The sequence below is a fragment of the Spermophilus citellus genome (genome assembly GCF_964194105.1).
Source record: "Spermophilus citellus genome assembly, chromosome: X".
NCBI lineage: Eukaryota > Metazoa > Chordata > Mammalia > Rodentia > Sciuridae > Spermophilus > Spermophilus citellus.
Genome location: NC_138190.1, coordinates 116,002,736 through 116,015,512, shown reverse-complemented (window position 1 = coordinate 116,015,512; position 12,777 = coordinate 116,002,736). Strand labels below are relative to the sequence as shown.

General features: G+C 37.1%; 1 protein-coding gene and 1 pseudogene across 3 annotated transcripts in view; one reads left to right on the top strand and one right to left on the bottom strand.

Annotated features, from left to right (window-relative positions):
* DOCK11 (dedicator of cytokinesis 11) overlaps window positions 1-12,777 on the bottom strand; it is a 192,857-nt gene that overhangs the window by 18,809 nt on the left and 161,271 nt on the right. For both annotated transcript variants that reach the window (XM_081276990.1, XM_081276991.1), the window contains 2 exons: window positions 5,260-5,366; window positions 714-836 (listed from right to left, as the gene is read on the bottom strand). In XM_081276990.1, the coding sequence (XP_081133116.1) occupies window positions 714-836; window positions 5,260-5,366 (230 nt within the window). The remainder of the gene's footprint in view (window positions 1-713; window positions 837-5,259; window positions 5,367-12,777) is intronic.
* Window positions 5,478-9,119, top strand: LOC308638953 (ATP synthase F(0) complex subunit C2, mitochondrial-like; annotated as a pseudogene). Its single transcript has 2 exons — window positions 5,478-5,891; window positions 9,009-9,119. The product of its transcript is annotated as an ATP synthase F(0) complex subunit C2, mitochondrial-like (transcript).

The window sequence follows — 12,777 nt, the reverse complement described above, 5'->3', positions numbered from 1 at the left end:
TTTTATGCCCTGAAAGAGGGAGGGGAGAAGCTAAATGAAAACATATGAGAACCACAGGTCTGGCAGCACGTGGTAGCACTGGCCTGTAATCCCAAGGACTTGAGAGGCTGAGGCAGGAGAATCACAAGTTTGAGGTCAGTCTCAGCAACTCAGCAAGACACTGTCTCCAAATTTAAAAAAAAAAAAAATGAATAAAAGGGGCTGGGGATTTAGCTCCCCTGGATTTAATCCCCCAGTACAAACTAATTAATTAATTAATTAATTAATAATATTGAAAAAAAGAAACCACCAAACTAATTTTAATTTTGGCTTTAATTCTTTTAGTGTTAATTTCTTTTGGTATATATATATACATATATATAACATAAGGCAAGATATTTATTTTATACTTTAACAGCATTTTAAAGGTTTGTAAATTTTTTTGTGTGGTGCTAGGGATTGAACCCAGAGCTTTGTGTATGCTAGGCAAGCATTCTACTGCTTAAATACATCCCTAGCCTGGATTAGAACTTTCATATTGGATCCATGCGTCTAAGTGATACAATCAATTAAATATCTATATTCTACAATAAAATACAAATGTTATAACATAATGAATCTTCTAAACTTCAGAAGACATGAAGTAGAGCAATAGTTACATAACTATTTTAATGTTTTTCCCAGGACCAAAATAAAATACATAAGCTAATTATAACTATATGTAAGTAGGCTACCTCAAACTCACGACGTTTCTCATAAATTGGAATGATCAACTTGGAAATCTCAGAAATTACTTCATAACGTTCTGCCTTCCATAAGCCATCCACACATTGTTCTAGCAACTCCAGCAAAACTTCCTGCATTAAGAGAAATGAATTAAGAGAAAATTTAGTCAGGAATTAAAAATAGTTTCAGACAAATTAATTTCTAAGCATTTTAAGTTAATAAAGAACAAACAAAAGGTACCAAATTCAACAGGAGTATACTTGTGTGACTATATATCCTTCCTCACTCCTTTCTTCCCTTTCTTCTTTCCTTCCTTCCTGGAGCTAGGGATAAAATCCAGGACCTTGTGCCTGTTAAGCAAGCACTCTACCACTGAACTACACACCCTAGCCCCATGACTATATTTCCTATACAAATACCTGAAATTAGAAATATTCTTAAAATATGAAGTTAATGTTGATAATAGTAAACTGTACCTATTTTGTTTATTCACATAACAATGGCTAACTGTACTTGTAGATGGTTACACAATGAGAAGGAATACCTTTAAAAGGGAATACACTGTTAGTTCCAAACTGAGAATGACTTAAGTTGACTTGAAAGTAGAATAGTGATTTCTAGGGACTAGGAAGTATTCTGGGGTATGGGAATAGGGGATAAAGATGAAAAAAAAAGGGTTTTGGATATTATCAATGTGTTTTATATACACATATAAAAATATCATACTGAGTTCTGTTAATATGTACAATTAATTTGTGCTAATAAAAAATAGAGGATGGGGTTGGAGTTGTGGCTCAGTGGCAGAGCACTTGCCTTGCATGTGTGAGGCACTGGGTTCAATCTTCAACACCACATAAAAATAAATAAATAAAATAAAGGTATTGTGTCCAACTACAACTAAAAATATTAAAAAATAAAATAAAATTTGTGAGGATGATATAATAATAGTTCATGATAGACACCTCCCACCCTGCCAGGTATGGCGACACATGCATATAATCTCAGAGACTCAGGAGGCTTAGGCAGGAGGATGACAAGGTAGCAACTTAGTCAGACACATCTCAAAAAGGCGGGGGAATGCTGGAGATGTACCTTAGTAGTAAACTGACCCTGGGTTCAATCCTCAGTACCAAAAAGAAGGGTGGGGCAGATCCAGGAACACTAGCTTATTGCTTTTACCATGTAAGCATACAGTGAGAAATGTCTTCTATGAACTAGGAAATGGACCTTCAACAAACACTGATTCTACTTGTGACTATATTTTTTTTATTTCCCAACTTTTGGAACTGTGAGAAATCAACAAATTTTGTTGTTAATAAACTACCCAGTCTAGGGTGTTTTGTTGTAACAGCCCAGATAGACTAAGACACCTAGGAAATTAATGCATCTCTTTTTTTTAATGTTCATTTTTTAGTTGTAGTTGCACACAATACCTTTATTTATATGGGGTGTTGAGGATCGAACCCAAGGCCTCGCACATGCTCGGCGAGCGTTCTAACACTGAGCCACAACTCCAGCCCCTGCATCTCTTTCTTTACTCATCCTCAAAGAGTTCATTGCCAAGCCCTTAAGTTTTATTTTCCAATTATCTTTCGAATCTGACCTTTCCTGTCCATTTCTACACTTATTGCTAAGGTTCAAGATTTCGCAGTTTTTTCTAATGGAGAATCCTGCTTCCAACTTTGAGTCTTTCAAATACATCCTCTATACATATGTCATGGGGTTCTGATTAAAATGCAAACCTGATCATGTCACTCATTAAAATCTGGCAATGTCTCTGTCATTCACAGAACAAGGGATAAGTTATTTCATTTGGCATAGAAAGTTTGCAATGATGTGGTTGAGACTTCTATAATCTCCTCATTCAACATGCCAAGTCTTGTAATTTATGCTTCAATAACAGTGAACTGCTAGTTGTTCTTCTGAAGCACCAGGATGTGTCTTAGCTTCCTGTCTTTATTCATGCTATGCCCTCTGCCCTTTAATCCCTTCTACTTAAGTATCCTCTCTTTCAGAATCCTTCAAGCAGGATAAGCAAGATACTAGATACCTTGTTTCCAACTCTGTTAATTTTTGGGGTAAATATTTATATTTGTATAATATTTGTTTTGTCAATGTATCTGACTTTCCAAATAGCCTGTGACTCTTGAAGATCAGGAACAATGTCTTATTTCCGATGGTTTCTCCAAAAACAAACACAGTGATACTGTATAGCAGGTGTTCAATAAATGTTGCTACTTGAGTAAAGGACCAGTTTTATTATTCTGCAATAGCCAAACTAAAATTTCCAGAAGTGAAAGTGTGAACTTTGGGGAATTAAAAATCGGTTACATTCTACTAGTATTTATCCCAGGAATGTAAAGTTGGTTAAGAATTAGAAAAAAAATTAATACACTGCCACATAAACCTAATAAAAGAGAAAAATATTACCTTCAACGGATACAGAAAAAAAGCAATTGAAAAAAATATCCTCAATATCCATTCATGATATTAAAGAGAACTCGGGAAACAAGGAACAGAAGAAACCTTCTATGCTCTTTGTTAAAAAGCATCTACTTAAAAACTTAAAGAGTAAACATTTTTATCTTAGAATTGGGAACAACAAAATAAGTGTATTATAGTTTAAACTTACCTGCAGCTTATAACTCCCCTGATGGCTTATATTTCCTTTTCTTTTTCTGTCTCTCTCTCTCTTTGCAGTACTGGGGACTGAAATCAAGGCTTTGTGCATGCTAGACAAGAACTCTACCATCAAGCTACATCCCCTAGCCCCTTGATTGCTTATATTTCTTTTTATTTTTTAAAATATATTTTTAGTCATAGATGGACACAATACCTTTATTTGTTTATTTTTATGTGGTGCTAAGGATTGAACCCAGTGCCTGACATGTACTATGCAGGCACTCTATACCACTGAGCTACACCTGCAGCCCCATTTGCTTATATTTCTTAAGAGAACCCTAACCCTACCTAACCCCTTTAGTCTCTGTGCTTTTCCTTTTTTCATGTTCCCACTCTTTAACTGTGCACTTTTCCCCATGGTTCAGTCCTCGGTTCTCTGGTTTTCACTTGCCATGTTATGTCCTATACTCATCCTGTTTTGGTTCTTCCAAAGATATGACTTCCAGATGTTTATTTCTAACCCTGATCTCTCTCTTTCTCTCTCTCTCTCTCTCTCTAGATTCAGTTCTGCATTTCTAATAACCTCACGATCATTTCCACTTTTATAACCTTTCACTTCAAGTTCAACTCAGATCTAAAATAGTTTTCATCATTTTCCCTTAAAAGCCATCTATTTTTTTCCTTATATCCACACTTCTTAGAGCTACTTTCAACTCTTCACTTCCCATATCCAGCAAGCCTTCCTTCTTTCCTTTCCAGGGTATTTCCTGTATCTTTCACTTTCTGGTTTAGGCCCAAACTGCCTCACCTCTGAACAATGATGGCAGTCTTCCTTCTAGCCTATGCTTCTAGCCCCTATCCATCTGCCTTGATACAACTCCTACATTTCCACCAAATTAACTTTCTCTACTTGCTTTCATCTTGTCACTATTCAGCTCAAAAATCTTTGAGAGTAACATCATGTACAGGCACAAGACTTGGATCCTAATTAGAATAAGATACATTCCATGGTTGTATAAATATATCAAAATAGATTCTACTGTCATGCATAACTAAAAACAACAAATAAAAATTTAAAAAAAAATCTTTGAATTTCAAAATTCTACTGGATAAATCCTAAACTTTCAAAACTTCTCAAAATTTGGCCTTGATTATGACTCTTCTGTGAACTCAATGGTTTTGCACAAAAAGGATTCACTCACTGTGCCTCATGTATTTCTACCTCTTACCTTTTGTTCCTGCTATTCTCCTCTATTAGAATGCCTTCAGATTGTCATCATCCTTCAAACCCCATTCTCATTAATATGTCTATTCCACCTCAGTTTAAAGGCATCTGTCTCACCTGTCACTTTGCATGCCACATATTGTCTATATTATTCAAGTGGCATTATTTTGCTTTTTTGCATTTTGTGTAGGTATATTATCACTTCAGTACACCTTGGAGGTCAGGGACCATCCATATTTATTTTACAGCCCTTTTATAACCATATCCTGAGTCTTGAGCACAAGTCAGGGCTCAATAAATCTTTGTTGGCTGATTGACAGCTGAAGCTTTTCTCTATTCATCTGAATTATAGAACAGGGCATTTACATTCTTAAATACTTTAATGCAAGCTTTGCTCTGTTGAAGTAAAGGAATAGTGTTAAATCTATTTTTTTGTGGAGATTTCCCCGTATGTTGACTCTGATATGGCTACTGGAATGGTGATTTAAGGATGGTAGTGTTGCATTTCTAAACTCAATAATGTGAGCAGTTCCAGAGATGAGGCTCTACATTCTAAATAGGAACCGCTCTGCCTAGGCAGGTTTGATATTCAAAGATCATTAGTCCTTAGTTACCTTCAATGAAGGTTAGCTGTAATAATTTTAATATAAATACATTTTAAGAAATTAAATTTATATAACTGGCAATGTAGGCCATGGGGGTCTTACTTCACTATAATGGACATCCATCATCCCAGCATCTTCTTTCATTGCTCCTTCTTCATCAATATTGGGAGTAATTTTCTTGAAGGCTGAACATCCATTAGGGAACAATTCTGTGTGTGTGGGGGGGGGGAAAGCAATGAGTACATTTATAAAAAATGGGTTTGGTGCCATCTTCTCTGTACTGGGAGTAGCTCTCCTGCCACAGCCCCTCACCCCTGAAAATGCACACCTGCTCCAAGTTCCTCTCCATCCCCTCCTTGGTCAGAAGCATTTCTCAGCTACTGAGCAGACCACTAACTGCAGTGGTGCTGAACTGACCAGAGACACTGACACATGAGAGCCTCAGCAGCTTGCCAGTCCCACGTCCCCTGACCTCACTTATCCCTAGTCACAGATTACAAATCAGCATCATTTCAAGGAACACTGATGCAACAGCCAAGTTTACTGGGTCTGAGCTGCCACAGTTGAGGTGGCCCTGGGGCTGGGACTGGAACTGTTTGCGAGCCTCATCATTGCTTATGCTCAGAATCCTTCTACGAAGCTACAGTTCTTCTCCTATGCCATCAGAGGCTTTACTCTCTGAGGCCAAGGGACTCTTTTGCCCAATGGTGGCCTTTCTCATCCTCTTTTGTCATGTAAAGGAGTGGTCTCCACCTCCCATTCTATCTCCCATGTCTCATCTTCCCTGTATGTTCCTTTTTCTTTACCTCCCCAGCTGGGGAAAATGGTTGGTTTAGGGTTTCACAAAGGGAAAACAAATAAATATTGTATTAATAAAAAAATTTTTGGTGAATAACAGAGAGACTTATAAGGATTGGCTATTTTTATGTAAACAGATGTTTGGGGAAGGAGCAAAGTCAAAATACAGGGGCTGGGGTTGTGGCTCAGCAGCAGAGCACTTGCCTCGCATATATGTGACACTGACTTCAATTCTCAGAACCACATAAAAATAAATAAATGAAATAAAGATATTGTGTTAATCGACAACTTTAAAAAAATATTTTTAAAAATTCATAAAAAAGTTCTAATCACAAAGAATTTTATAAATTATTTCCAGCTATTATATATTCTAATAAAAAAAATGGGCCCAAATTACTTAAAATTTATTCTTGACTATGCACCATGTTCTTTTTCAGGGGATAAGTACTGGGGATTGAAATCAGGGGTTCTCTACAACTGAGCTATATTCCCACTCCTTTTTATTTTGAGACAAGGTCTTGCTCGGTTGCTGGGAAGCTCAACCTGGTTAGCCTCAAACATGGAAACCTCATGCCTCAGTCTCCGAGAGGCCTGCATCACTGTGTGAACTCTATGTACCACCTTCAATGGCTAGTATGGATGTTCCCCTAGTGTGATTTTAAAATTTTTATTAAAACTTTGGTTCTATGAACATTTGTGGTACATCATCTAAACAAGGGGGAAGGTACTTTTCAGGTGACCACTGAATGATTTTTGGTAATTTCACTGAGAACTGGAAAAGGAAGTCAGTTCTTGGAGGAGGCCTAGTTTAGAACTTGTAAGAGAGGCAGGAAATGAAACAGATGGCAGGGACACAAGGATGTAGCATTCTTGAGAGACACATGGTGGGATGTTCAAAGAGCAATAGGTTTTTGGAGTTAAAAGTTAGTTCTAGGGGCTTGGGGCTGGGGCTCAGTGGTAGAGCACTTGCTTAGCACATGTGAGGCACTGGATTCAATCCTTAGCACCATATAAAAATAAATAAATAAAGGAGGTGTGTGTGTGTGTGTGTGTTTGTGTGTGTGTGTGTGTGTGTGTGTGTGATCTAGTTCTACCACTAACTACGATTTTGGAGAAGTATATCTCCCTGAGATTGTAAAATGTTGTATCACCTGTGAAACAGGAATAATAGCTACTTTATGAGAATTAACTAAATGTAAACTGTTCAGAACAGAGCATTTCACATAAAAAAATACATAATGGATTAATATGATCAACAAAGCCTACCAATAAGTAAACTTATTTCCCCAAGATGGAATAAAATAATTGCTGTCACCTGGATCCCTGGAAATTAAGAAGTGAGCCCAATCCTAAGAACTGCTGTAGGATTGTGGACCAACTCTTATGGCCAAGAAAGAGTTTAGGAGTTGAAGTCTATGTGGTTGCTTTATAGATTCTGGTCCAAATAATTCTGCTGTGGCTACATTTACCCACATATAAGATGGCTCTAACTTTAGTGTTCAAGGAAAATTCAGACTTCTTCTTTTTTTTTTTTTTTAATTCAGACTTCTTATACCATACTTCTGTCAGTACATGAAAAAGTTTCCTTCTGACAGTGGCTGAAAAAAGGGCTGTTTTAATCTACCATCCTACAATCTCTTTAGAAGCAATGCTTAGAAATAATGACCTTTACTCTCAACTCAAGTATCTGGTTATCTCCCTGAGAGTAGATGTTGGGGAAGAAAAAAAGGTTCAAGAAAGCCAGACCTCAACTGGGTATGGTGGCAAACTCCTGTGATCCCAGAGCTCTGAGGCTGAGGCAAGAGGATTACAGGTTTGAAGCCAGCCTCAGCAACTTAGCAAGACTGTAAGAAATCAAATTAAAAAATTTTAAAATGGCTAGGGATGTGGCTCAGTGGTTAAGGTTACCTGGGTACTTAACCAGGGGTTAAGTTCATCTTAATTAAGTTAATCTCTGGTACCAGGAAAAAAAAACAGACCTTATGATGAAGTTATTTTTCAGAATTCTGGTAGAAAAAAAGATAATGCTATCAGGGCTTGGAATTTGCCAATTCCTCTTGTGTAAATTAAATCTAACTAGACATAATATATCTTCTAGGTAAGATGCTTGGTAGAATATGATTATTAATTAAATCACACTTCTATGAGGGTGATGGATGCCTCATGGGTGAAGATTGGGCTACTATTGTATTTTTGAGATGGAGGTATCACTGTTGGCCAGTCTGATCTCTATAACCACTGGGCTCAAGCAATCTTCCTGCCTCAGGTTCCTGAGTAGCTGGGGCTACAGGTGTGTGCCACCAAGCCTGATGCCCAGGGTTATTTTGAAGTACACTTTTTAAGAAGGGAGAAATACAGCCTTAAAGAAGAATGACTTTAGGACATTGCCAGTAAATGGATGGACATGAAGACTATCATGCTAAGTGAAATAAGCTAATCCCAAAAAAACAAAGGTTGGATGTTTTTGCTAGAAATAAACCACAATAAAGCAGGGAGGGGGAAGAAGAGAAGGTCAGTGGATTACATAAAAGGGAAATGAAAGGAAGGGAGGGGGATAGGAATAGGAACTACAGTAGAATAAATCTAACATAGTTTTCCTATGAACATATATGAAAATACCTAAGTGAATCCCATCATTATGCCCACCTACAAGAATGGGGTCCCAATTAGAATAAGATACATCCTATACTTCTATAATTTCATCAAAATGGATTCTACTGTCATGTTTAAGAAGAAACATTACAATCAAATTTAAAAGAAGGGAGAAATACATGGGTATTAGTCAGTGGGATTCCATTAGAGAGAGAGAGAGAGAGAGAGAGAGAGGGAGCGAGGGGGAGGGAGGGAGGGAGGGGCAGAAATGCAAAATGATATTTACTTTGACACACCAGATTTTTAGGGCCATTTTTGTATAAATAAATTAGGTAATACAAGGTACTGAAGATCGATCATGAAGCACTTCATTTCTGAATATTAGCATGCCTAAAATGGTCTGATAAAGACCTCCAGAAAGTTCTACTCAAAGTACTAGATCATCATCTTGCTTCCCTCAGGACTGGCCTAAGGAGGTGCTGGGGCGCCAGGCCAACTTGGGATGTGTCCATGGGAAGGACAAAGCAGTTGTCTGGGCCCTGAAGGCTGAGAAAGGGGCTTTGCTGTCTTGAGTGGCCAGCAGAGAAGGTGCCATTTTCTCAAATGTTACCAGATACCTGGATTGATTCCAGAACTTGGCTATTGTGAACAATATTGCAGCGAACATGGGAGTAGAAATATCTTTACAAGTGAGAAAGTAATAATTTCAGTCAAACTTTGATATTTTTCAGCAGAATCAGTAGAATAGAGGGAAAGGAACAGGGGGAGGTTGGAGGGAAGAGAAAGGGAAAGTACTGGGGACTGAACTACAACAAATTACATTCCATGTTTTATAATTATGTCAATATGAATCCTATTGCTCTGTTGAATTAAAATATGTTATTTTTCAAAGAAGACCATGGCATAAAAAAGCTGAAAAAAGTGAGTTTGAAAAGGCAGTTTGCTGAGTTAAAAGCATAAAAATGTTGCAACTGTTAATGTTATCGGGTTATAGCCAATGCTTGATCCTCAATAATTATGTAATAAAAAAATTGTGTTAGGTGATAAGAGCCAACACAGCATCTGATAACTATTTCAAATTTCCTGTGGCTAAGAACCAACTAAATATAGTTCTTGTTAATAAAAATTTCCTTGTTTCTACGAAAAAAATGTTATTATATGAACCCAAAATTGCATACTTTGCATGTAAGAAATAAAAATTTCTTCTATCAGTCCAAGACTTTTTAAAAAAACCTCGGTCTGTTACTTATAAAATTGAACAACCAGGAAAAAAAATGAAAAGAAAAACAAAACAAAATACTGGACCACAAATGAGACTCTAGACTATAAATCAATTTTTCCTTTCCTTTTTCAACACACTATGAAAAACAAAAGTCTGCTAAACTAGACAGCATGTTTAGTGACACAGTTGATTTACATTTGGGACAAGATTCTTTATCTTGTTGTGAACCACTAACAAACACTTTTTATACTAGCAGCTGATCTGTGGAATACTCTAAATAGCAGAGCATTGGAACTTTTCAAAAGTTTCAACATCGCACCTGATCAATTCCATGAAGTTAAGAGCTAGATAGTAGACAGTGCCAAAGTCTAAAGAAATAAAAAATATATGCTTTATTCAAAGAAGAAGTAAATCCCTGAAGGTCTTGGACAGTTAGATCCAAAACTGGGGGGATATTCCTGTTTATTCAGAATGGATTATTCAAACATCCCCAAATCTAGGATTTTTCTAGAATGCCATGATTTAGGGGAAGATAAAGAGAGAAACACTTCAATGCCTGTAGTCAGAAAGCATTTTGTGAGAGTCTTGTGTATCTTAAGTAGAAGTACGGTAAACAATGTTTTGTCTCAAGAGCAGAAAAGGTTGATACCCAGTTTTAGAATTTGTTGCCCATATCATCTACCATAAAGACTACTATTGTGAATTTTCAGCTTCAGAGTTCACTATTTTTGCTCAGTGTATTATCTCAAACTAAATGCCCAATGACTTATTTCTAAGCTATTGCTTCCACATTCCTGAATGCTGTGCTAGGGAAAGCAAGATGGAAATTGCCCAGGTAGAGAACCACTACATTGAGTATAAGTGATCACATGAAATAGTGGGGAAGGTTTTGGAGAATATGGTAGCAGCCTGACCCTTGATAATATATCACTGCTAGTCAGAAGAAGGATAAGAGGTAAGGGTCCTCAGGAAAGAGCATGAAGGGAAAAACAGGGACTGGGAAAGAATAGGGAAATAAAAAGCTTTGTGGAACTTAAGCTATCAGATACTGGGTATCAAGACTTGAGAAAGAGAGCAATATTACCCTATAAGGAAGGAATAGAACAGATTCTATGGAAAAGGAAATTCCACTTCCTGGGCTTAGGGGGGAAGCCTGCAGGCCTGAAGCTTTGCTGAACCTACCATGCTATGTGGTGGTGGAAGAATGCAAAAACTTGACTCTTGCCTTCCCTGGGGAAAACAGTTGTGCTTCTCTCATAAAAGAGAAGCATGTCAAAGTCTAGCTTCCAGGGTATGTGATCCAGAAATTTTAAGATTCTCAGACAAAATATTAGTAAGAAAAGTCTGCTTGTTTTTATTTATTTTTATTGTGGTGCTAGAGGTCAAACCCTGGGCCTTGAGCACACTAGACATACTGGACCACAAATGAGATGGAAGAGTAGCAAACGCAAAGTACCAGCACTTAGAGGTGATTTAGGTAAACAAAAGAGAGTGAGAATCTATATGGTCTCTTTGGATAGAAACAGCAAGAACTCAGGCTGCCTGAAAGAAATTTGAGGGTGAGGAGGGGATATAAACAATTGCATACCTCCTTCCCCTTTCAATTCACTTCAGGAAACAACAAAGAGAAGGATTTGGAACAGGTCCCCCACTGGTATTATAAGTCACCCCTGGGGGCAGGGGCCCCAAGGCCTACGAACCCAACTATCCAATAGGACAATTTTTTTTTCTCTTAGAAAGTATAAACAGTAGAACATCTGCTGCCAATGTGTAAGCTAATAAGTATTATTTTATTCCATCTTGATTAAAAATGTTTTATAATAGATTTCAAGAGAAATAGCTTAGGAACTTAAGAAAGCAGAAAATTTCTGGCAATGGATGAGTGTCAGGGATTAACTTTCCTTTGATGTTGTCTTCATTATCAAAGGACACTTGATAGAAAACAAAGAGTTCTTGAGCTGCCCAATCATATTTGTTATGTAAGTTGGTTTTGGCTAGGCCCACTGGTGCACACCTGTAACCCCAGCTACTTGGGAGGCTGAGGCAGGAGGACTACAAATTTAAGGACAGTTCAGGTGACACAGCAAGACCCTGTCTCAAAAATGAAATGAAAATTGCAAAGGGACCAGGGATGTAGCTCATTGGTGCCGTGCTTGCCCAGCATGTATGAGGCCCTGGGTTCAATCCTCAGTACAGCAAAAATAAATAAGTGACTAAGTAAGCAATTTTTTTTCTTTTTCAGGTCTATATTCAAATGTATTTTTATTTACTCTGTAAATATTTGCAGCTAAATTGCAAAGGGCCCACATATTGGGGAACTATGGAGTTCTCTGACTGGATGGCTTATTAATAGATTGCTTTTTTTTAAGTCATCAATGGACCTTTATTTTATTTATTTATATGTGGTACTGAGAATTGAACTCAGTGCCTTGCACATGTTAGGAGAGGGTTCTACCACTGCACTACAACGGCAACCCACAACAGATTGTTTTTAACTTGTGTTTTAGATGAGTAGTCTACCTTGGTATAGTCATACCATAGTTTAATCAGCTAATTAACAAAAGAAGGTGGTTTTGGACCATTTAAATCATTAAAGTTTAAAGAGTAAGCCCCTGAAGACTTTACTACTACCACCCTTTTAGAATACGGTTTTCTAATTTAAGCAAGTAGAATTTCCCAGGTTTAAAAATAGATGGAACCTATAAATAAATATGTAAACTTTTCTTAAGTTTAACAATTTTTTTGTTTGAAATGCAAAACAACATTTTCTCCTCCTCAGCCAAGGACTCTTTGATTTCTATGAAGGATAAATTCTAGAAAGCTTTGAAGGTATTGTGATACACTTAAATGTCTAGTTATAAATATGATCTCCATCTGTTAGAATGTCACAGTTTGGAAGTTAGAGTAGCATCACCCTGTGCTAATATCTAAACAATCACAGAAAGAAATTACATTTCTAATTCTTAAAAGATATACTTTTCCTTAGTTTCAAGGTCTTTGTACTTGTG